Source organism: Anas acuta, chromosome 1 (genome assembly GCF_963932015.1).
Source record: "Anas acuta chromosome 1, bAnaAcu1.1, whole genome shotgun sequence".
NCBI lineage: Eukaryota > Metazoa > Chordata > Aves > Anseriformes > Anatidae > Anas > Anas acuta.
This window is the reverse complement of record NC_088979.1, coordinates 27,726,403-27,749,837: the sequence shown is the minus strand read 5'-3', so window position 1 is coordinate 27,749,837 and position 23,435 is coordinate 27,726,403. Positions and strand designations below refer to the sequence as shown.

General features: G+C 46.1%; 1 protein-coding gene across 2 annotated transcripts; it reads right to left on the bottom strand.

Annotated features, from left to right (window-relative positions):
- Nucleotides 1-3,010: 3,010 nt before the first annotated feature.
- TMEM272 (transmembrane protein 272) lies at nt 3,011-22,585 on the bottom strand. Of its 2 annotated transcripts, XM_068673995.1 has the most exons (5): nt 19,250-22,585; nt 16,444-16,523; nt 12,342-12,401; nt 6,079-6,161; nt 3,011-3,966 (listed from the first exon to the last, which is right to left on the bottom strand). In XM_068673995.1, the coding sequence occupies exons 2-5, from the start codon at nt 16,499-16,501 to the stop codon at nt 3,604-3,606; spliced, it is 564 nt and encodes a 187-aa protein (XP_068530096.1). In that variant the 5' UTR covers nt 16,502-16,523; nt 19,250-22,585; the 3' UTR covers nt 3,011-3,603. The 2 variants fall into 2 exon arrangements, with proteins under 2 accessions (XP_068530096.1, XP_068530086.1); XM_068673985.1 differs by lacking the exons at nt 16,444-16,523; nt 19,250-22,585 and having other exon boundaries at nt 3,017-3,966; nt 12,342-14,752.
- Between the last annotated feature and the right edge of the window lie 850 nt (nt 22,586-23,435).

Below are 23,435 nucleotides of genomic sequence, written 5' to 3'. Positions count from 1 at the left end.
GCAATCAGTACATTTCTGAGTTCACAGTAATTGGTTTAAGGGTGTATTTTGTTCGATTTTCCCGAAGACATTTGTATTACTGTAGAAAAAAAAATGGGTATTTTTCAATTTGTAATTCTAGTCTAGTGGCAAAATGTTAAACAATTTCATACCGAGGCGTATATTCTATTTTCAGCCCTTCAGCACTTGGACTGTAATGACTTAGTTCCCCCACAGCAGTTTGCTGAGGGAATGTGTTTATTCCTCCAGGGACTGAGCATATATATGCCTGGGACACTGTCGGTCTGTGGCAATTTAAGAAGTTGCTGTTTGCAAGATGAGGTGCTGTGAATCATGCAAATAGTCCTAGTTTACCCCAAAGTGAGATAAAATTCCTTCAATTAACCTGCCTTCCTTTGGGTTTAAGCTGCGTGCTTTATTTAACAATTGGAGCAACCCAAGAGAACTTATTCTGCTGATGGCAGTGGGTCAGAGAAATAATGAAAACTTATTAAGCCACCTTAACTCAGTTGTGTTTAATCATATGTCCAAAACCAGGTGCCCCTGCTCCACACCTGTGAGATTCTACCCTGCTGAAGAAGGCAGTGGCAGTGAAAATGCGGAAGGCATCCTCAGATCTGTCCGGACACAGAGTGGATGGCTCCAGCAGTTCTGGAGGTGTGGATGTTCAGTTTACTCATGTACACAAGTAAAGGTAAATGCTGTCAATTCAGAATTTTCCTTTCCGGATCCTAACAAAGCTTTCTGTTTACCCTGTAGAACTTTAAAGTATTTTACAGCTGCCATTACATTCCGTATTACCTCCTCCATCATTTTCCACTTGAATCAACCATGTACCGAACACTAGCGACGTGATTTGGCAGCAGTTCCCAAGAAGTCAGCGAACACACTGGATTCTCATACCTAAAATATTAAATCTCCAAAGTAGACTGCAGAGAATTATTCAGTCTTGGTCTTCCTTGAAAGAGACACGGGCCTCAGACTCACTGTTGTGTCACTGGGGTTTCATAAATCATTGCTCATCTACTGAGCTGCTGTAGCTGTCCTCACACAGGCACACATAGCTTAAACCTCTTCTCTTGTGGACTGAACTGAAATCCACTCATTTTAGGAGCACACACATCATCGCTTGCTGCCAGATCGCTGGGTGCACAGTGGCATGGTGATCAGTTCTGACACACTCAGGAGTTTGAGCCCTTAATTCTTTGTGATCGAGAATGATCCCAGCAGCATTTTGCAAGAACAGGGACGTTTTTACTGGGGTCCCATGAAAGGAGAGTGTGTAGCTACTTTCTTGAAAATTTTCCTTTGCATTATCAACCAAGTGTAATTTTCTTTTTTTATGGTTTTGGGTGAAGTTCCTGTGTAATGTTAAACAGCTGCTTTCTTACATTCAAGTGATGGATGGAGTTATTCCTGCTGAGATGCAATTTCTTAAACACTTAGGCATCTTAATGAAGGAAAGATGCTCTCCACTGAAGGTAAAATCACTTAGATCACCTCAGAACTGAGCTCTGAACATATGACTATGCTGAAGCCCGGGAGCCCAAGTGCTGAGCCACTGAAATATTTGGGGTGGGAAGGAGGAATTCCACCATTAGCTAAAATAATGTTTGTGTTCTTTTTTTTTTTTTTAATTATGTTTCTGAAATATGCCTTCAGAAATGTGTAGTGCCTTTAGAGAGGCAGTAGAGAGTGTGGGGTGGAGCAGCTCATGGAAAAACACAGCCTGTGATTTCTTCTTGCAGCCCACAGCTAAAAGGAAGGGATGCTGTTGGTCCTCTACCCCCAACACACAACCGCAGCAGTGTTAGCAATCCCCATTCCTTGGATTTTTGGGCAGGGACAGCTTTAACTGTGATTCTTTCTGAGTGGCTGCTACAGGGCTGGGGAATGCTGCACTGCTGCTTCCCTCTTGGCAGATTATTCCACCCTTTATCCTACCTTCTTTCTAAGATTATCTTTCTGGAAATAAATAATTCTTAAAGCCAGGACATGAATTAAAATCTGTATGGACCAAATGCACCCTTAGCTGTCTATGCAATAGCCCCTGAGATAAATGTTCATGGCTGATGACAGGTGATTCCCACAGGTGTTGTACCGTTTAGCCTCAGTCCCAGGCTGGATGGTTGAGCAAAGCTTATTCAGCTACGGCATCTTGTTGTTCTTGAACAGATCTTGCCCTTTCACAGGTGTCCTACAACTCAGGTTTCTCTAAAACACAGGCTTCAGCTGTGTGGTTTTTAACAGAAAAGATACCCCAAAGAGACATCTGCTTCCTTCATCTGGGGCCATCCTCATCCTCGTGTAGAGGGGAGCCCCTCCACTTTGACCGTATCAACAGAAATGCATAAGAGCAGAAGCAGAAAGAGCACTTTTACACTGCATTCACCAACACATTAAAAAAAATAAAAATAAAAAAATCCACCAGGACCAGTTATGGGCTTGTTCCATTTCATGTCACAAAACAGTTGTCTCTGTGCATGCCGATGCTTTTAGAGCTGACACTGCTGTTGACTTACAAGCTGTGTTCACGACGTCTGCCCATTGAGTACAGATTTCCGTTAAGTACAGCACCACGGTGAACAAATCAAACGTACACTCACGCCACAACCAGAGAACTGCTGTAGGAAGCACGTCCGCCTGAACCTCTCACATCCCTGCCCGTGTCTCATTATCATAAAGTGAAAATACCAGCATAACGTCACCAGGTTTTCTGTGAACTTAATCACAGTGGCTTGGCAAGCATCTTTGTGTTGGTGTGGTACTGACACGTTACTGTTATACAAAAAGGGGAGAAAGAGGAGTCTCCCCAAGCTGGGGAACACTGAGCTGCTACTCGGTAGCTCAGCTCCTCGTTTCAAAGACTTGCGCTGTGGCCTTGGCTCGGTTTGGATGCATTGGATATGTGTGGACATATTCAGACCACCTGCTTTAGCACCAAAGATAGATGCAGGTGCTTTCTAATCCAGGTTCAGGAGAGATCTTGGGGCCATATTCAGGCTGCCTTTTATACGTGCTCATATTGCTATCACAGCTACGCCTTGGCTGGTCTAACACTGGCCCAAGAAGCTTTCTGGTGGCCATCTAATTTCCTGTCACAGTCCACATGCCATGCAAGGCAGTCTGAATACAGCCCTTCATCTTTTGTGCCTCAGCCCCTTCATCTTTAATGCAGGGACAGTAAGAGCAAGGCTACGGAGGTGTTCAGGTCCCAGGAAAGGACAGCACGGCTACTGTAACAGGCAAAGTTGTGCTATGCTGCAACAACATAAGGGGACCTGGTTTTAGAGGAGCTCGTCATCTGCAAGGGCTTACTGCAGAGCTTGACACTACAAATAGAAAATCCAAGAGTTAAAAAAGAGATAGAGAAGTGAGCAAGAGTGCACCCTGGCATCTGTAGCAGCAATTTTACATCGAATGTGCTGTATTCCAGCTCAGCTATTTCCAGATGGCACTGGAATGTATTTTACAATTTCCTCTTGCAGTTGACTGCTAACATACATATCTATAGTACAACAAAGATACACACAAGGGTGAGTTATTGCCTTTTCTTCATTGTACACCCTTTCCCAAACATCTGGAGCTTAATTTCCGTGGCATTTAGTCTTCCTCAGAAGAGTATCTTTGCCTGGAAACACAGTATATGCAGCAGCTACAAAAGATAAGGAGAAAGAGCACGGTATGGCTGATAATGAGCACACCAACAGCAAAAATGTACAGGGTTTTGTCACAGTAATCCTGAGGCTGGTGGAAAGGTGGGATGAAATTTGGCAGGTACACGGAGAAAACCCAGTAGTTCCCAAGAATGAACCAGAGGAAGAGGAAGAGGCTGAGGGTTAGGTGGATGTAGTATTTGTGAGCGTTCTGCCTCCAGGGATATTCGTCGTCGTCGTCATCATCAATCACAACAGACTTGGAAAGCAGCTGCCTCATCCTGGTGGAGTCGTACAGCAGAAGGGTCACCTGGAGACGTTGGGGGAGAAAAGGCAGTAAGTAAATTGGGTGGGGAAAGTCTGAATACCTTCTGACCACTGCCAGCTTTTCGGGCAAATTAAAATTGAGCCTGGGAAAATGACGTAAGAGGAAACAGAGCAGCCACAAACGGGGCAGATTCTGCTGGAAAATAATAAGATTTTGCATACAGTTGATTCACCAGTTAGATTTAGGGTAGACATGGGAAAAAAAAACTTGCCAATGGTGGGGACAGAAAGGCATGGGAACAGATTATGTGGGGAAATGGCAGCAGCTCCCTCACCGGAGATTTTAAAGAACAGATCAAAGTCACTGCTAAATTTATTGAGGAGAGTAGTTCCTGCCTTGTAGTGGGTGGATTTGTCTCTCCTAGCTCCGTTTAGCATCGCCATATAGGTTAATCAGGTGGACATCCTGGGAATGGGATTCTCTTGCTCTTCCCTGTCAAACTGACTGCTCCATGCAGCTTGTTAGCTTCGAGGTGAGCTCAGGACACAGACTGGTGGCTGTGCTCAAGCCTCATCATGCTCAGTGATGGAAACGGGGTTAATTGGTGGATGAGCCTCAGTTTGGAGGAAGTCAGAAAGCCCTCCCAGCTGGATTTATAGAGCTCAACTGTATCTGACGAGTTTTGGAGAAGTGCATTTAAATCTGACATTCACTGCCTTGCCAAGCTGCGATTGAAGCACGTTCTGGCTGTCGCTCACATTGTTAATAACTGCAGAATTATCTGCTTATGGAGCACCACCGCATGCATTCAGCAGGGCTCTGCAGGCACTGTAGGATGGCTCAATTGCCTTGGTGAACACCTACAGGTCACCATTGCCTTTAAAAGACTGGAGGTCCTAAAGAAACTGGTGAGAAACCTACAGATCTGCCCAGATCCTGACAACCAGAATGACTTTTAGGTCTCTGATTTCAAGCTAGCCCAATGCACTGCTCAGGCACAGCTCCCATCACCCTGTACCAGTCAGTGCAGAGTTTAACAGGGTAGAATTTAGGCAGTGGAATTTAGCTGGAGATGAAGTGCTATGAGGTGACACGAGTTAGGCAAATCAAATTCCGACCAGATATATCACCAGGCTGCAAAATACGCAGTCCTGCTGTCAGCTGAAACCAAATTCAAGCCATCGTTTGATGTCAGCAGGAATTATTAACCGACCCACTCATTTTGGTTGTGAAAAACTGGATTCGAATCAGCAATAGCTAGGAAATCGTCAACGTTTTTGATGAATGCTTCAATTCATTAGCCTGAAAATTTCCTTTCAACTCTGATCTAATCTTTTCTAAACCGTTATTAAATGAATCTTTGATTATACAAATGGGCCCGATGCTGTGATTGAATGACTAAGCATTTGCCAGGCGAACTCTCAGCGTAGCAAATCCATACAGCCAGATTAAGCACTTTCTTTGTTCCCCATTTACTTATTTACTGACCAGAGGTCCTCGCAGTGATGATTCATTTCCTAGTGATGTGCTACAGTTTGGTTACCACTGCGAAAAGAGCGCAGGGGATGTAGAGACCTGCAGGGGAATATTCTTTCCCCCTTCTTTCAATCCTGGCAAAGGAAAATGAGCTAGAAATATTATCAAAGAGGCCATCCTTTGCCCTGGAGTTTATGCAGAGCTGAAGCTTTGTTATAGTGCCCAGGGTGTGACACAGATATGGGGGTACCTGGACTTGTCAAGCTGCCAGGCTCTGGCTCAGCAAAGATAAGAGTATAGTCTACGAGAAAATGGGGAGCAGTGGTTAGAAAATACTGTGCCTAAATTAATAAACCCTGCTTTTTTCCTCAAGGAAACAGGACCCCGTTTGCCACAGCCAGCCACGTTCTGCAGGCATTTCCACCGGCAGGGATGGTAGCACAGATGCTGTGATGCAGGAGAAAGTCACACCACGCTGTGTGGGACAACGCTGAAGAAGACTCATTAGCATCTCACTTGCCTGATGGGAGCTTTAAGTGCTGGAACAGGCAGGGTTCAATCCAGGGAGCTGCCTTCAGTGCTGCGTGCACGTAGCTGTCTGGAGCCATCATTATGTCTTAACTAGCAAGTCAAAGTCTAGTCACACAAGATATTTCTCACACATACGAGGCACATTACCTTTAAGCTGCCAATCACGCCACCCACCAGCAGATATAATGGAATTAGTGGCTGAACTGGGCAGTCTTCCAAAAACTTCATTCCTGAACGGCAAAAATTAATAGCGTTTGTTATCTCGAGTGATCAAATAGTGCAACGAGCTATGCAGTGGAAATTAAAGGTGCTGCAAGAGGAGCACAGTTAATCCGAGCCGGGTATGCTGCTCCTTAGCATCAGCCACCTCATTTTTGTTGAATGAGCATTTGACTTTGCTGGGTCAGGGAATTTTCATCAGAAGTAGAAAATTGAAAATTAAAACCATTTGTGAAAAAAAAAATGAATTCTGATAAGCTTCTCCCAGGTCTTTCCTGCTCATTAGCTCCACACATGTGGCATGTTCCCAAGTCAGATGCCTCAAAGCTTGGGTGCCAGCAACCGTGGGAGCTCCTGGAGCCATTTTAGCCTCCCAACCAGCTCATGGGGAACCAGAGAAGCTCAAGTTTCCAGGCTGTTTGGGTTGCTGGAGGCTAAAAGCGCTGGTTGTTATGGAGCCAGGGATCCTGGCAACCCTCAGATCTACTGCTAGAAAGCTGAGTAGGATTTAGGGAAGGGAATATATGGCAGTGCAAGGATGATGTTGGCATTAGACACTGAAGCTTGTGATACAGGTCTGTGGCAGTGAGACTCATCTGTCCAAATTTAGATGTCTGCAATGCAGGCATCTATATCTGAACTAGTTTCCTAGACTCTTTATAGTCAATAGGGAGAAATAGACACTTCGAAAATTCAATTCCTCTCATCCTAAGATAGGCGTTTAAAATAGGTCAGATGAATTGTGCCCTGAAAGTGCCTCTTTCTCTCTATAACTATACAAGGAATCTAGACAGCCAGCTGTAAATACCTAAAGTTAGCAGGGATGAATCATTTGCCCAAGTCTCCTACCCACTGGCATCTTTAGTCAATTTTAAACTCTTCATTACACTATAATTTTGTTGTCATTGATCCCATATTTCAGGCCTTCTGCTGATCAGCTGCAGAGGCCAGAAGAGATTTTCTGCTTTCTTCTTGGTGCATAACTTGTTTTCTAGGAGCATTTTTGACTTCCCTCTCAACAACTGGGGTTCTCTAGATGCAGGACACTGAAAGCAACATGCTGGTCTCAGTACTAAACATCTCTTAGGTAGAACATCTTGCCTCTATGTTCAGAACTACACCAAAAAGGATGCTTAGGATAAGGAAGGAGGTACCTGTGCTTTCTGGTTTTCTTTGTTTTTCCTGCTTCTATAGCTGTGGCCCTCTTCAGCTTTTCAATTTGCCCACCGAATCCACTCCCGTTGCTGGTCCAGAATATTGCTGACACTCTGAACCCCTCCCACACATTTTTCATAGCACAATATAGGTGTCCTGCATTGTGGTTGCTCACTAATTTTAGGTTAGTTGTAGGATGCACTGATCTGCCGTGTCTCTGGGCTGAGTCCAGTGGATTCTCCTAGACTAAATATTTATATCAGTCTTCTTGAAATTCAAAAGGGCTGGACTTGGCCTCTCTCCCTTTTTGTCTGCTATTCCCAAAGCTGCAATTTTTTGTCCATTTTGCCACTATCTAACACTGAGGCCTGCTCAGACTTTCAAATGTAAAGAGGTGGGCAGCAGGGACATCACTGAAAATTATCTCTTTTTCAGAAAGCAGCTGCCAGTGTTTCCAGAGTCCTTGGCCCTGCTATAGCCTGCCTCAAAAGCAGCTGGTCAGGGAGCTCAAGAAATATATTTCAGTTTAGGAACCCAGGCAATTGTTATTTCCAGTGTATTTCCAGTGTATTACTGAGATTTTGATTTGAGGGGAAAAAAAAAAAAGGAAGAAAGAAATCAAGAAAACATGCCAATATTTTTCTTGGAGCTAAGATTCTCTTTCCCAAACCAATCTGTTATGGGGTCCTTTCATATACATAGCATGACAGCAGTCAGTTTTGGGAACAATTTGAATGACAGGAGAATATTCCAGACAGATATGACAGGAAAAGAGGAGGTGAAAGGAAGTAATGCAGTTGTAACTTCAAAAATGCAGCACTGTGAGTGAATAAGGAATATGGACCTAGTGTTGGCAATGGGCAGTGCTGCATGTTACAGTGAAATCTGGGTGCATGTGTCTTGTGCTAACCAGTTCACACACAGCATATGCGTGATTTATTTGGGAACACCAAAACGAGGAAGAGCTCGTTTTGGCTCTTAATGATGGGGTAGATGGACCGTGAGAGATCAAAGCTCTGCTTTCAGTCAAGTGCTCCCTGCAACCTGCCCTGGCACCGAGCATTGGCCTCATTTTAATTGCTTTACTCTTCTCAGGCAGCTGAAAATGGCTGAAATGCACCTCGATGCACCTCGTACCAAAGGAGGGTGGCTTCGTGGCACTGAGGGACGTGGTTTAGTGATGGCACTCAGTAAGTCAAGTTGACGGTTTGACTTGAAGTCCTTGAAGGTCTTTTCCAGCCCAAATGATTCTTTGATTCTCAGGTAAGATCAATCTGATGTCTGCTGCCTGCTCCCCACCTTCTCACCTGGCCTTTTTCTCTTGTTCCTAGGGGATGGCTGCAGCCACCATCGCGTAGCCCAGCCCTCTGGCGGGCCCTGGACTGGGGGCCTTACCCTAGGATCTAGGTTCTGCAGCGGATTTATTGCAAAGTGAGTACTCTGGGCACCATTTTATCAGAAAACGTATCAGCAATTCAGGGGAAACTCACAAAATCCCTGCAGTGGCTGCAGGAATGAAATGCAAGGAAAGGTTATGTTAACAACAGCCACTAAAGATCAAGACTGGCTAAACACAGTACAGAGTATCAGAGCAGTCTTCAGACAACTATTGGGAGCACTTGAGGGTTGAAGAATTATTTAATTTGGTATAGACATGAGCACAAGGAGTAGTACTGTGTTAAATTTGAACAGGGGAAGACTTAGACTGGCTACTGAGACAATGATGTCATCAGCCTTCAGATCTGATTTAGCTACCCCTGGGGAACACAGCACACAAAGACAGCCTGGACAATGCACAGGATTGTGTTATTGGGAGCAATCTTTCACTGTCCAGAAAACTAGAAAAAATCTCCAAAAAACAAAAGTCTAGGAGGTCCTTCCATCGCTGTCATTATTATTGGAGTGTTTAATGAAAAATGAATCAGCCCTACCAGCAAAAGTTAGAAATTTGCTGAACAAGCCACGGCTTAAATTATGTCACAAATCTGGAGCTTGGAAAATGTTGTGACTCCTTTTCATGTGTCATGACTTCTTACACTGTGATTTACAGTACTACTAAAATTGTAAAATGTATGTTGTTCGTGTATAATTATTACCAGAGCTACCAGTTATTCATCTCCATTTTTTAACTAATATTATTATAATTTATTTGTTAACATCTGAAAATATCTCACAGTTTTCCTCTGCAGAATGCAAGAGCCAAAATGACTGGTGACACATCAGCAAGTTATTCTCTGAGATCATGGTAACAGACTGTTATAAAAAAAAAATCAGAGGCTTTTGCTCAGATAATAAATATCTGCATTTTCCTTGACATTTAGTTTTCCTAAAAATGCCGTTGCAGATATGCAGCTGCTGGAAACCAACATCCTCTGACAACACCATATTATGGTGACATTATCTCTTAATTTCAGTAAGTCTTCAGTAAGTCTTAATTTCAGAAAAAAAAAAAAAAAAAAAAAAAGGGATCTGTATCTGATGGAGGAGATACCCACAGCTCCAGGCTAGTGTCTTACTTTGCGCTTTCCACTTCTCTCTGATCTTAAAGATCTAATGAAATATTCCTGAGAAATTATATTTAAAAGTGGTCAGATTCCAGCCACGTACTCATTTCCAGGAGGCTAGCTGTCAACATGCATGCAAGCTGTGCTGCACTTGAAATTTTACCTTCCCACCCCTATTCCACAGCTCAGGCATATTCAGCCTAGGGAAAAGCTAAAGCTGAAATCCTCTTATGGGATAAATAGCAATTTTAAGTCATGGCTAAGCAGAAGAGCCTATGTGTTGAGATGTAACAGTTCAGCCCATCTCCCTAGCTCCTAATTGCTTCTTAATCCCTAATTAGAACTCCCTAATTCTTAATTAGGACACCCAAATCAGAGTCCTGCCACAGCCGTCACTGGTATTCAGAAGGCCCCAGCTGAAGGGAGCAGTGCCAGCCTGAAGCTGAACACATTTTTACAGTTCTGGCCAAATTCGAGATGCCTACATTTAGGCTGGCTGTCCAGCTCCCTTGAAAGCCATCTCCTCCCAGTGCAGACATCTGAAGGAGGCTGTGGGACTTTGGCTGCCCAAAATGCCCATCTCTCTTAACTGGCTGCAGGGGAAACAGGCAGTGCTGAGCTTGGCTACAGATGTGTACAGTCCAGAGCCAGGTGGGATTCATCCTGCCCACAGCATCTGCACGCAGAGCTCGTTTGCGCCAGGCCATCGTTAATAATGAGGCAGAAGGTGGGCGGGTTCGCAAGGACACCAAGCTGGAATGGTTGGTAGGGATTTTGAGGACAAGACTTACAATGTAAAGTGACCTGGATACTCTGGAAAAATACATCCAAAATCTATGAGATGATACCTAATAAAGTCAAGCACTACGTCTGGGAGAGGGAACTGAAATGTAAGTAAAAAAAAATTGAGGAGTGTCTGATAGGGAGCAGCACTGCCAAAAAACATCTGGGCTTGCAACGCACCATAAACTACAGCAGAGCCAACGAGTTGGTACGGAGAGCATCCTTCATTCTGAGCTGCATTTACAGGAATCCTGCAGGTTAAGCAGAGGAGGAAATTATCCTGCACCACTCATTCCTCGGGTCTCAGCTGAGCCTTGTGTTCTGTCATATTTTATTTTTTTTTTTTGAGGGGGAAAAAAATAAGTTCCAGAGGCCAAAGGAGGGAGGCAAAAGAGCTCTAGAAAAAAAAGTGGCCTGTGAGGTCAGGCTGAAAGAATCGGGTTTTTGAGATCTCTGGGGAAAAAAAAGATGGAGTGGGGTTGTAACAGGAACCTTCAAGTACTTCAAAGCTTCTCATGGGTAGGACAGCAGCCAATCTATCTTTGTGATCACGGGGCGTAGGACAGGCTGTAATCTGTTTCGTTTGCCATGGGGAAGATTTAGATTGGATAGGGGGGGAATATTTTGTCTGTGAGAGCAATAAAAGGCTGAAATAATCTTCTTGGGAAGCTGGGGAATTTCCTTGAGTAAGGACAAGTCCGACGTCTGCTGGGGTGCCCTGAGCCTGTCTGAAAGGAGAGGGAGCTTCTGCCTCCACCGACGTGTCTCAAATGTGGGTCACAGCCCCTGGGGAGGAGGTGGAAACCCCAAAGGAAGCAGCGAAAGGTTAGAAAATGCATTATTTTAAAATCTGTATTAATGATAAGGAAAAACTGCTGCTCAGGGAAGGAAAGAGCCTCACACGGTTTAACAATGTATAAAATTATGCAAGTCAAAGTCTTTTTCTTTCCTTTCTTAAATATTTGATCTTTAATGCTGCTTGCAAATCCAGCCTTCAGGTGGCTATAAAGAGACAGATGAGCCAAAAAACAGGTCGAGCTTTCAAAAAGGCAGAGAAATAGCAGCTTAGATGATCTTTTCCTCCCTTCCAGCCCTATGCTTCTAGGATTTTTGTGGCTCAGATCCTGATTAATGAAATCTTCTCGTGTCTCGGATGCTGAGCTTCCTCCCACAGACCGAGCCCAACCACCCCCAGCCCCTTGCCAGCTGCTGGTAGCCTAAGCAGCAACTGAGCTGAAGTAAATACACCGCTATCAAAGTGAATTAAAACAGGGCTGAGGCTCAGAGCATGTCAGCAACTTCATGGTAAAAAGAGAGCACAGAGTGGTTCAGGTTGGAGGGGGCCTCTGGAGGTCACCTGGCCCGACCCAGTGGTGGGAAGTGTTTCAGATGCCCCCGAAATAAGCAATGTGCAGCCAGAAAATTCAGAGTTATGGGTAAATACAGAGAAACTGAAACCTGGTTAGACTCCAGCATGTGTCAGTAAGGCCTCCAAATGTCCTGACCCCTGCCCTGTGCTGGGGTGGCTCACACCAGAGATGAATTTGAGACAAACAGGATCAAAATTCAAGAGCTGCTTGCTCCCTGCCATGCAGCGTGGGCTGTGCTTCTCTGTCTGAAGCTTAAATACCAACACACGGGGCTAACAGTTGGGAACTTTAAGGTCGCCTACTCATTTCTCCCACGGGATAACCTGCTTCACAGCGTCAGGAAATCCATATTGTTGCATTGCTGTAACAGTCGACTTACCTGTGAAAGTCATGGACAACGGCAAGGCAAGGAAAGCAAGGAGCCCGAATATAAAGCATGCTGTGAATGGAAAAAAAGAAAGAAAATACAGTGTTATTGGGGCTGGTTGAAGTTTAAAGATCAGAAGTCCCATCCAGTGCTTTCTGGGTGCTGCTTATCCATAAAGATGTGTGGCAAGAAAAGCAGTGCAGTGGGGGGATGCCAAGTTTGTTGTGCAGTGAGGCCAGCAAGCGGTTTGTTGCCCTCCCAGAGCTCAAGCTTCCATCTTTTAACTAAATCTTTTTATTCCTTACATCAGTAATAAAACAAGGAGAGCCACAAGGTGCTTTTGTTGCTGCTGCTGCTTCCAGATGTCTCCTTGCAAAGGCGAGGACTCGGCCACTGCCCTTAGCCCACATCGGCTCCCGACACCGCCGGGTGCAGCAAGTACCTTCGTGTGAGCTAACCCATGGCAAGTGATGAGCCGTGGCTGTTTGCTGAGCCATTATGCTCGGTTTTCCCTAACAGAGATGGTCCTCGTTGCAGATGTGAAGAGTTTTTGACTGGTGTAACTCCCTGACACAGCTCAGTGCATGCGGCCCTGCTGCTCGGAGGGGGACTTGTCCCGGGGATAGAGCAGCTCCGGCTTCACAGAGGGATGCTCTTGGGGCTGCATGTGAACTCTTCCCTGGAATAAGTGGACCTGAGGTGCTCAGTTACTCCTCGGAGAGCCGCTGGTGTGTCTGAGCCCTGGTACTTCCCCAGCACAGCCTGCTGCTGCAGAGGATGAGTGCTTACCTCTGCAGAAACCTAGAAATAATAGCGTCAATAACAGCGCGAGCGGCCCGTCTTTTACCAGAGCTGTCACCTCTGTGCCTAATCACAAGCACTTCACAATATTAAAGCGAGCTGCTGCTCCGAAAAATGAGGAGGAAGCATAATGAGGAAATGCTGTGGCGAGCATCCCTGCGGAGCACTTCTGTGCAAGTAGCTGCCCAAAGAGGCAAAAGAGCAGCACGTGGAGGTAGGCACAGATTGCACAGGGGCTGAGGAAAATAAAAAAAAAGAGTAGGATGTCTCCTCGGAAGCTTATGAAAAAAATCCCAGCTCGTGGCCCAGAACTGCAGCCTCTGCAAAACAATTTCTCCTCCTGTTACAGGAGGAGAAACTGAGGCAGGGAACACGGGGGCACCATCAAAGTTCAGGTGTCACCTGTATTTTTGAGGCTTCACCTCCTCCTCCTGTGTGGTGCATGATCTGCCTGCAGGGATGCTGTGGGGAGCTCTGTAAAAGGCTCGCCAGGACCCACATTTATTTGGGGCTGTGCATCTGGCTCACAGGTGGCCGGGTTTGCGTCTACCCAAAAGCTGGATTTTGGAGGAGAGAAATGGGAGGCAGGGACCGCTCGCTGCTGCTCGGGAGGGAAAGATAATGGCTCATTAATTCCCCTCCCAGAGCAGTCGCCGGGAATGTATTTACTCATTATCTCCCCATTCAGCTCCAGCCTCTCAGGTCTGGAATTGGAGGGGCAGATGCGTAGTCTGGGAAGGTTTCCAGCTCCGTGCTCACCAGCGTGAGACGCAATTGCCTACACAACTGGCAGGGCTCTGCGTGGCTCTGAGCGTTTTCCCCCAAAATGTGAGCGTGGAGAGGCGGTTCGCAGAAACTGCTCCTCAGGCAGGACACACGCGTGCTTTGCCTGGATTTGCCTGGTTTGTGCTGCCCCAGCCTGGTCTGAAGACAAATTGCTCAGGAAAATGATATTTGCTGCGAGGGCAGCCCGGTTCTGCAGAGAGGGAGCTGCTCTCTGCGTGGTTTCACACATGGTGGCTTCAATTTGGGGGCACCACCACGGGGCAGAGACACCTCTGGACCTATTCTGAGAAAAAGTAGCAAGAAAAAAAAAAAAATAAAGCTAGTAGTCTCTAAAACCACAGGCGGGTGAGGGAAATACTCCAAGGCATGGCTCAGAAGAACATCTGCTCCGAGGAGCTGGTGTCAGGGCATCAGGCAGAGCATCACCGCTGGGCACCTCTTTGGTGTTTGACATGAGCCTACCCAGCAGAGTGTGTGACAAGCTCCCTGACACCAAACGCAGTAATAAATGAGGTTTTGGGTTCTTTACCCATCACTCTCAAATGCTGTTTGTTCTGTGGCCTGCCAGGTTTTTTGCCACAAGTCTATGTCCTGATAAAAAAGGAATTATTATTATTATTTATTTATTTTTGATGAGCTGCTACCAGCTTCCAACCAAATTTTGCGTTCACCCCTGGGTTTGTCTTCATGGGCAAGCTGAGGAGCAGAAGCCCGGGTGTGAATTCACATTACTCCCTTCTGACACCCAAATTCGGGTGCTGGGACCTGGGATGGATCACGCCTTGGGGCAGATGCACGTGGCAGTGTGGGTGCAGCCTTGGAGATGACTGGAAAACAGCAGGAGGCTGGCAGCGTAACAGCATGCGTATGTGTAGCAGGTGTCTTCATCCCCAATTTATTCCTGCGTGGTGTCTGCAAGAATCCCCTACAGTACTAAGAGGGGCTTGGGGAGGACTCCAAGCACTGGCTCCAGCACTGATACCAGCAGTGTTTCTCTCACTTGCAGCAGTGTAGAAGGAGGTTCCAATAACCTGGGACCTTCAAGCTGTTGGGGAGGGTGTATATGGGTTGTAGGTACTTTGGGGGTTAGGCAGTGCTGCAGAACAGCTTGCCTGAGTGTTGTGGCAGGTCTCTAGCTACTGAAGTAGAGCCATGTCACATTTTCAGTCCTTTATTTGGACCCTTGTGATTAATTTCCAGATGTACTTTTTAAACACAATACAGGCATTGCATAAAGAGCCATCGGTTTGCTTTGCGATAGACCCAGCATAGAGAATTAGCCTTTTATTTTTTTTTCCTTTCGGTCAGTTAATTAAAGCTGCCCTGATGTTCTGAACTTAAATTGCTGTGCCAACATTGAAAAGAATTTAAATGATGCTGCACAAGTAGGTTGTCTCTTCAGAGTCGTTTAAATACCAGGAGACCATAGGTACAATATGGGGCTGTGCTGAAAGGCAGTCTGAAAAATATACCCAGGATGATGAGAAAATGTGAAATTGAGCACCAGTGCACTTCAGAAGGGCTTGCATTTTAATGAACAGAAAATCAATTTGGGATGCACCGGCTGATCCATAGCTAAAGCTGGGCTGATTTCAAACTTAAACGTAAAGAAAAGCTAAAGATGATGGATTCCTTGGGAGGGTATTTTCCTCATGCATGGGTGTCCGCGTGTATCCAGGAGGGTGCTCCTGATGTAAAGGAGCACAGATGAGATCAGAACTAATCCCATTCTTAAAAAACATTCAAACGTTGTCAAAAAACGTTCAGAACGATCATTTGTTTTCTCAGCCATCCTAAGAGCCCCAGTGGCAATATAATACCAGGAGGGAGCAGTAACCCTGGGGGCTCCTTCAGTGCCAGACCCAAGAGCAGCCCCAGCCGCTTTCCTGAATTTTGCTTTTCCCAAATCCAGTCACACTGAAATGCATTTGGGAGTCTTCACTGATGCTGTTTTGTCTGAAGGCCTGCAAGGCAGCGAGGAGCTACGAGGTTTAATCCCTGTAAAAGTTCATTCTGAACTTGGAGAGCTGTGCAAGTGAAGCCAAGGCATTAATACAGAAGCCCCCGAGGTAACAGCCACGGGCTGACAAGTGCAGTTGTTTGCGTGGGTGAAGCATCGATTATGGGGAGTGGTGGAGTATATTAAGGAGTTTTCTTCCTCGCATACTTGAGTGGAATTAGAAGTTGTTACTACCAAAAACTGAAAGTGAAAGGCATTTGTGATTCGGAGTAAAAAGGAGATACAGTCAGTGGGAGTAAGTTGCTTTAAAATCCTTGCATTTTAACCTCCTGCCGAATCTACTTTAATCCAAATAATACAGCTCAGGTGGGTGTTTTAGAGATACAGCTGCTATTGGGTGCTCTATCAGCACCTGAAATTGTCCAGGAAAGAAAGCAGAAGGGGATAAAAAAAAAAAAAAGGAAACTTCAGGTGGGAATTTATTACCTTAATTTCATTATATATCTCTATATATTAGCTACAGGTCTATTTAAATACAGAGGGAGGTTTCTCCCAGAGCTGCCTTACCATTGCTGGCAATTTTGGAGATGCACCGGTGACAAGCTTTCTCCAGGCCGGCTGGCATCGTGAAGCACCTTTTGGGGCGTCTGTGGGGATACAGAAATGAACACAGTCACAAAAATCACAAGCAGTGTCTTCAGCTGACTCAACATCTTAGCCCAGAGTGGCTCACGCACTTCAGCGGGCTTTCACTACCCCAAAAACCCACAAAGCCATATGGGGGGGTCCCCAGAGCCCTGCTTTTGGTCGGGGTGGAGGCAGCACAAAGTTTATTTGACTCTGTGAGAAAGCCCGGTGAAACAGGTACAGTTTGCTACACGACACAAAGCTCTGTGAAGATTATTCGGTGAGCAAAAGCGAATTCAGGGAAGAAAAGGAAGAGGGAGAGGGGGGAGAAAACAGTTTTCAGATCAAGGAAGGTTCTGAAGAGGAACGTGGAATAGAAACTGCAAGCCCCAGGGAGCCCAGAACAAGATGCCTTTGATTAAAAAGTAGCCGGATTAGAAAGCTGCTCTTTGTGACGGAGAATTTTTATGAGGTGGTGTGAGGGATGAGCAACCAGCTAGGCATCCAAGGCCAGGGCATAAGACACCGCTGGACGGTTCAATAGCATCCTGTGTCCGTGGGAGTGTTGGTGGGAGTTCAGAAAGCTCCCTCACACACACATGCCCATGCTCCAAGCCTCCAGGACACCACAGGTCCATCGCCAGCACCAGTGGCATGAATAGGTGGAGAAACAAAGCTGGGGATGCTCTGCGGTGCAGGAGAAAGACTGACTAGGAAGGGGCATGTGTGGTGATGGCACAGGAAAGAAGAGCCATCCCAAATCATGCCTCTTCTCCCCGTGGTCTGCAGGACCGACCAGACCAGAGGTCTTCTCCTTCAAGCCCTGGGGCCTGTGAGTTTCAGCGGCCCAGGACTGTCATAAATTTTGAGTTTACTATTGGCTACTGACATAAGTGCTCGAAATTATGCACAGAGATCAATAGGATTCGTCTTTATGCATATCTTCATGCCTGGAATTACCTTGGGGGCAGTAAGTCTCACAGAAACCCAATAAGAAAATGCCACGTTAAAAGTTGGTTGAGCACCAAATTGCCATGAGCAGATCTGTGTCTGGATAGGAATGCTGTATGTCCATAACCAGAGGGTAAAACGTATGTTTTGTCTAAATTTGCTGGTTTTTTTTTACACTACAGGGGGGAAAAAATGGTGAAGACAAAGCGAAGGAGGGCTCGGTGTGTGTGAGCATGTCCCCACCTAGTGATGGAGCCCCGAAATGACGGTGAGCCAGAGCCCTGGCATGCAGTTGTGCCAGGTAAAACTGGGTAAAATCGTGATGGTTACACAGAAATCCTGCTCACACAAGGGCACGGTGCACATAACCACTAGGAGGTGGTGTCAACTCATTCCTCAGACCCTGGGTTTGACTCCTACAGGACTGACAAATCCCTCGGGAAAGCCGGTGTTTGCTGGATAAATGCATTTTGCCCCTTCGCCCCAGCTCGTCAGTGAACCTGCAGGAGCTACCGTGAGTGTTAATGTTAAATATTTTCCTATTTGCCAGTGCACGAGGGTGCTGGAAGTGCAATTCAGCTGGCAGGCAGCTCAGGAACAGTTTTGCTGTTGTTGAAAACTATCCCTGCCAAAGCTGAAACGGTGGCTGGAGAGTTAGAAAAGTCACATACAATGGAAAATTCAGCCAAAAAGAAAAAAATAAAAAGAAAGAAAGAAAGAAAGAAAGAAAGAAAGAAAGAAAGAAAGAAAGAAAGAAAGAAAGAAAGAAAGAAAGAAAGAAAGAAAGAAAGAAAGAAAGAAAGAAAGAAAGAAGAAAGAAAGAAAGAAAGAAAGAAAGAAAGAAAGAAAGAAAGAAAGAAAGAAAGAAAGAAAGAAAGAAAGAAAGAAAGAAAGAAAGAAAGAAAGAAAGAAAGAAAGAAAGAAAGAAAGTGAAACACAGCCAGCTTCTGGAACTTCTCCCAGAAGTTGTTCCCTGGGGTCACTACCACAAGGTGACAGCACCCACCCTTGCGTTCACAGATGCCAGCGATGTGGGGGACAAGTTGCTGAGTCCCTACATCTCTCCACGTTGCCACTTTTTGGGGTGGCAGGTTGCAACCCAGGGAGCACAGAGCCACGGCATCCCTACGCCTCCTGCAGCCTGTCCCAACACCGCTCCTCTGCTCTGTGCCCCCTCTGGAAGTGGCCCTAACGCCATCACTTCTTTTGTAACTCTGCTCCTTGTCCCCAACAAGCAGCAGTGATAAGCCTCTGTAGCACAGCCCCTCCAGCCCAGTCTTTTCTTTATTTCAGGCAGTTTTGGCTTTGAACTGTTGTGCTGGTCTTTATTCTCACCCTACAAATTTAGGTTACGAGGGACAAAAGAAAGGGACCACTTCCACACCTGCCCTACAGCATTCAGGCTCTGCTCAAACTTAGCTCTGCCCTCTGCCAGCTTCAGGTGCCCCAGATGGGACTCAGGAGCACAGCAGGCAGATTTGCCAGCACTTCCCAAAACCCCAGCTCCCACCCAAAACTGTTGAAAGGTGCAGGGTCCTGCTGGGACATGGCCAGTGCTCACGGTCCAGCCAGCACCTCCAGGGCAAGGGCACTTCTCCGAAGGTTGCTAGAGAAAATGTTTTTTCTTTGTTTCCTTAAAAAAATTTTCACAGCCAAGTGAATGTTTAGAGAACAATCTGAATTAAGGTAATTCTAAAGTAATTCCAAAGCCAGTTTCCTCCTGACAAACCCCACAGCCCCACACTGGCTTGTACCCCACACGCCTTTCCAGCGCATCCTCCACCTTCCCCCTTACCTGCGAGCTCCGCGGGACCCGAACCCCTTCACCGGCACTCCTGGGAGATGGGGCTGGGGAGCCACAAAATCCAGCCTTGGGCAGAAGCCAGGAGGGAGAGCGTGCCGGGACCCTGCCCGCTGGGATGAGGTGTGGTGAGGGCTTCCAGGTGCTTTTCTTCCTCCTCGTCTCCTGCTCGTGCACCTCTTGGCAGCTGGAGAGGCTGTGGGGTGCGGGATGAGAGATGCGGGATGTGGGGTGCAGGATGTGGGATGAGGGATGTAGGATGTGGGATGTAGGATGTAGGATGAGGGATGTGGGATGCAGGAGCTCTTGCCGTTGGAGCCGATCCTCCTTCGTTTCCCCACTCCCACGGCTGGCTGCAGCCACAGCCCACCCGGGCGGCTCCACAGTGTCAGCAGGGGGAAGCAAAGGGCCCCACAGAGCTGTGGCTGTGCCGGAGGAGCGAAGACAATTCCTTCACAAAATCTCTTATTAAAAAAACTGAACAATGCTTTCGCCTATAATCAGTAGTGAATATTGAGTGCTTAGTCCATCCTTCATGCAATTTCCCCCCTTCTTCTTGATGCAATCAACAGAGCTCTTTGCATAGCTAGGAAATCTGGCTGCTTTTTCTCCTGTGACTACGGGAGAGGTCTGTTTGCTGTCCTGGACAGCCCTTGTTCGGTGCAAGAGAAAAGTGGATCTGAGGGACAGCGCTTCGCCAGGATAAGCGACAGCATTAGTGAAGGTGGATGTGCATTTTGAGCCCTTTCAGAAAGGCCCCGCAGAGAAGGGACAGGTGACGAGCTGGCAAAGGGACTGCTCTCGCTCTGCAGGGACAGTCCTGCCTTCAGCTGTCAGGGTGGTGCAACTCATCCCAGCTGTAATTCCCAGCTTACGGCATTGATAATTGTCAGAAAAATGTACAGGTGGGGGCTTATTATAGCAATAAAGATAATTACTAACGTGGCTTTAGACAGAAGGCTGGAAACTTGGAGAGTTTTGGCTGAGGGACTTTGGTAGCTAAGACAAAGGCTTTTATTCACTGCACTCAAGCAGGAGTTTGAGCACTTAAGCGGGAACCCAGTTCCTCTGTATGGTCAATGAAGAGAGAGTGGAAACTCCCCCAGGCAGCCTGGCTTTGTGTGGTCCCAGTTCTTCTTTGCTATAACCTGATAAAGCTCCTTCTTCCAACAGAAGCCGCTCTTCCCAACTGTTCCCAGGCCCTGGTACATCATTGGAAACAGCTGGAACATCAACAAGTCGTGACATTACATCTTGAGTCTATGCCGCCCACCTCTTTTGGGGTCCTTTCTCTCACCCTCACCAAAAGTGAGTGCTTTTGCCATCAGGCTTTCTCCTAACTCACTGACTCAGAAGTCGAAATCAACACAAAAACAGTCCCCATCTCCTACATTTGCTGTTATTTTCCAATTGGAAGAATCTGACTTGGTTTTCTTAAGTGCTGCACGTGATCAGGGATGTCACATTTTCTTGTAAAAAATGTCCTCGTACATTGAAATATAAACAGCCCATGGGAAAGAAATTCAGCTTACATTTAATTTCTTCCACTGTTCAAGGCAAAAAAAAAAAAAAGTATACTTAAGTGCTGAGAAGTGCTCTGCTCGCTCAGGGGAAACCAGTCATCAGTACTGACTTCCCAGTTTTTTAATGACCAGCTGTAGGGATCCCAGAAATTATGGCATTCAATCATCACAAAAGATCACGGCGAAAAATAGCTGGGACCAGGAGTCCCCATGGGAAGCGCCACCCGCGCTGGTTCTAGCTAATCTGCAGTGACACTTTGGGGTGCCATTAAACTGATCAATTCTGGTGGTTTTAAAGGAAGATTTCAGGCAGCTTTGAGGAGATGCTGACTGTGGCCTGCTGGTAGTGCCGTCGGGGTGGTGAATTGTCGTCCTTGGTCCAAAGTCTCTGAGCAGTGTGAGCCAGGGGGTCGCCGTCTCCATCTCCTGGGATGTCTGGGAGCTGCAGAGCTCTGTGCAAGGAGGACTTTGTGAAACGCTTCTGCCTGTTGATACACGCAAAATCAGACAAGGCACTTTCTTCTCACCCATATCACGATGGAGACTTTTGTGTGTGTGACTGTCACAGTAAGTTACAGAGCGGCCTGAAGCCTGCACTGTGGCTATTTCGGCTCCCCAGCTTCTTCCTCAAAGACTGTCTTGGGGAAGCGAGCTGTATTTGCTGGTCTCCATGGCAGTTTACTTGGCCAATTTCCAAGAGACAAAGCAGAAAATGAGAAAATCACAGAATCACAGAATCACAGAATTTCTAGGTTGGAAGAGACCTCAAGATCATCGAGTCCAACCTCTGACCTAGCGCTAACAGTCCCCACTAAACCATATCCCTAAGCTCTACATCTAAACGTCTTTTAAAGACCTCCAGGGATGGTGACTCCACCACTTCCCTGGGCAGCCTGTTCCAATGTCTAACTGTGTGCTTCATACTTCTCCTTACTCAGGGCAATTTATCCTAATGTAATCTAAGAAATAGATGGAGAAAGGACCAAATGTGCTGGGTAACCGATGGGAAGAGTAACTTTAATAACATCTGGATAGCTTCAAATATGCAACCCACAAGCAGAGGAGGATTACATTTGCCTAGGAAAGTAGACTGTGAGCTACAAAGATACCAGCTGTGGCTAAGGACACCTGCAAGCCCCTAGCCCTGGATGCTGGGAGATCATCCTAAGTACCAGGAGGTATTTTCTGGGTCTGGAGCCTCTGCCCAGGTCAAGGTGTTCTGACCTCATCTGCTTGTGCCTTTGATGCTTCAATGACTCTATCAAATGGGAAAAGTGACTAAAATAATGACTTCCTCAGGAACGTGTGCCGTTTTCCTGTAGAGAATAAAGAGCTTTCTGTCATTTGTATTGAATTGCATTCATCACAGGTTGTCATTCATCACTGGCAACTCGGGAGGTGAACCTGTGAGATGTCCTGGGCAAAGAAAGCTTCCCATGAAATAACGCATGAAGTGATATTAAAAGTCCAGTCCTCATTGCCACTGCTACCTACCAAAGTAACGAGCTGTGCAAATTAATCTGAGCAAAATTCACCCATAAGCCCTGAATATTAATCAGGAAATTCCTATGTTCTTTAAACTTGCAATAATAGAAAGTGGAATTACTTAAAATATGAAAACCAAGGCTCCTGCTGAGGTCCATGTATTTGTTTGTGCCACTGTGGAGATGCTAGACAAGTGTGTAGGGTTTGTAAAATCCTTGGAGAATCCCTGAAAAAATGGAGAGGGGGAAAAAAAGGATTAGCTCCAACGACAAGGGCATCGTAAAGCTACTGAACATTTCTCTCTTAATTGTGCTTCGTGCTAGAGAATAAGGGAAAGTTATCACAGCTGAATAAAACGCTGAACTCTCTTAGCAGCAAAACGCTTCATTTAGTATAATAGCGGGAATAAACCTCTCAGATCTAAAATATGGTTGACAAAAACACAAAAAGTTAATAACTCATAAAGGTTTTACAAACAATGAAAAAAGCCAAAGCCTGTAAAGTTACTACGCATAAAATATGATAATCTAAAGCAGCAGTTTAATTTGCACTTCTGCAGATCAGAGCTGATATTCCCACTGTACACAGCCATAAATAAAATATATTGTTCCGCTGACGACAGACGAAAACACCATGCATTTTCATGTGTTTTATGTGATTTTTTTTCACTTATAAAATACGCCTTTTGCCACCTGTCAGTGCATTTATCTCAGAGGATAACAGAACATGGTTGACACCGTATCTGTTAGCAGGACTGATGACACTAACCCTCCAGAGGCACGGACCCAGAGCTTTCCTTGTAGTCTTATGGGGAAACAACCATTCATTTATTGTTGAGTGATTACAGTGTGCAATAAAAAGTTGGTGAAGAGTTTCAAGGCAGGAATACTGCAGAACAGTTGAGTGACTCCAAACAGATGGAGGATGGGGTTGACTGCAGCACTCAGATACATGGAGTCGGGAATCTCTGGTGCAGTTGTCTACCCACGAATTTCCACTGGGGCCAGGGGAGAGCAATGAGGGCCATGCTGGAGGTGCTGGACCCCCATATGAGGGAGAGAACCTGCAGAAATAACCCTCAGCTCTGCGTATGTTTGTGTGTGTGTATTTAGGTGTGAGGTGGGAGTCCCTGCTCATGGTTTGCTTGTGAGAAAGGTGCTTCAGCCATGAAT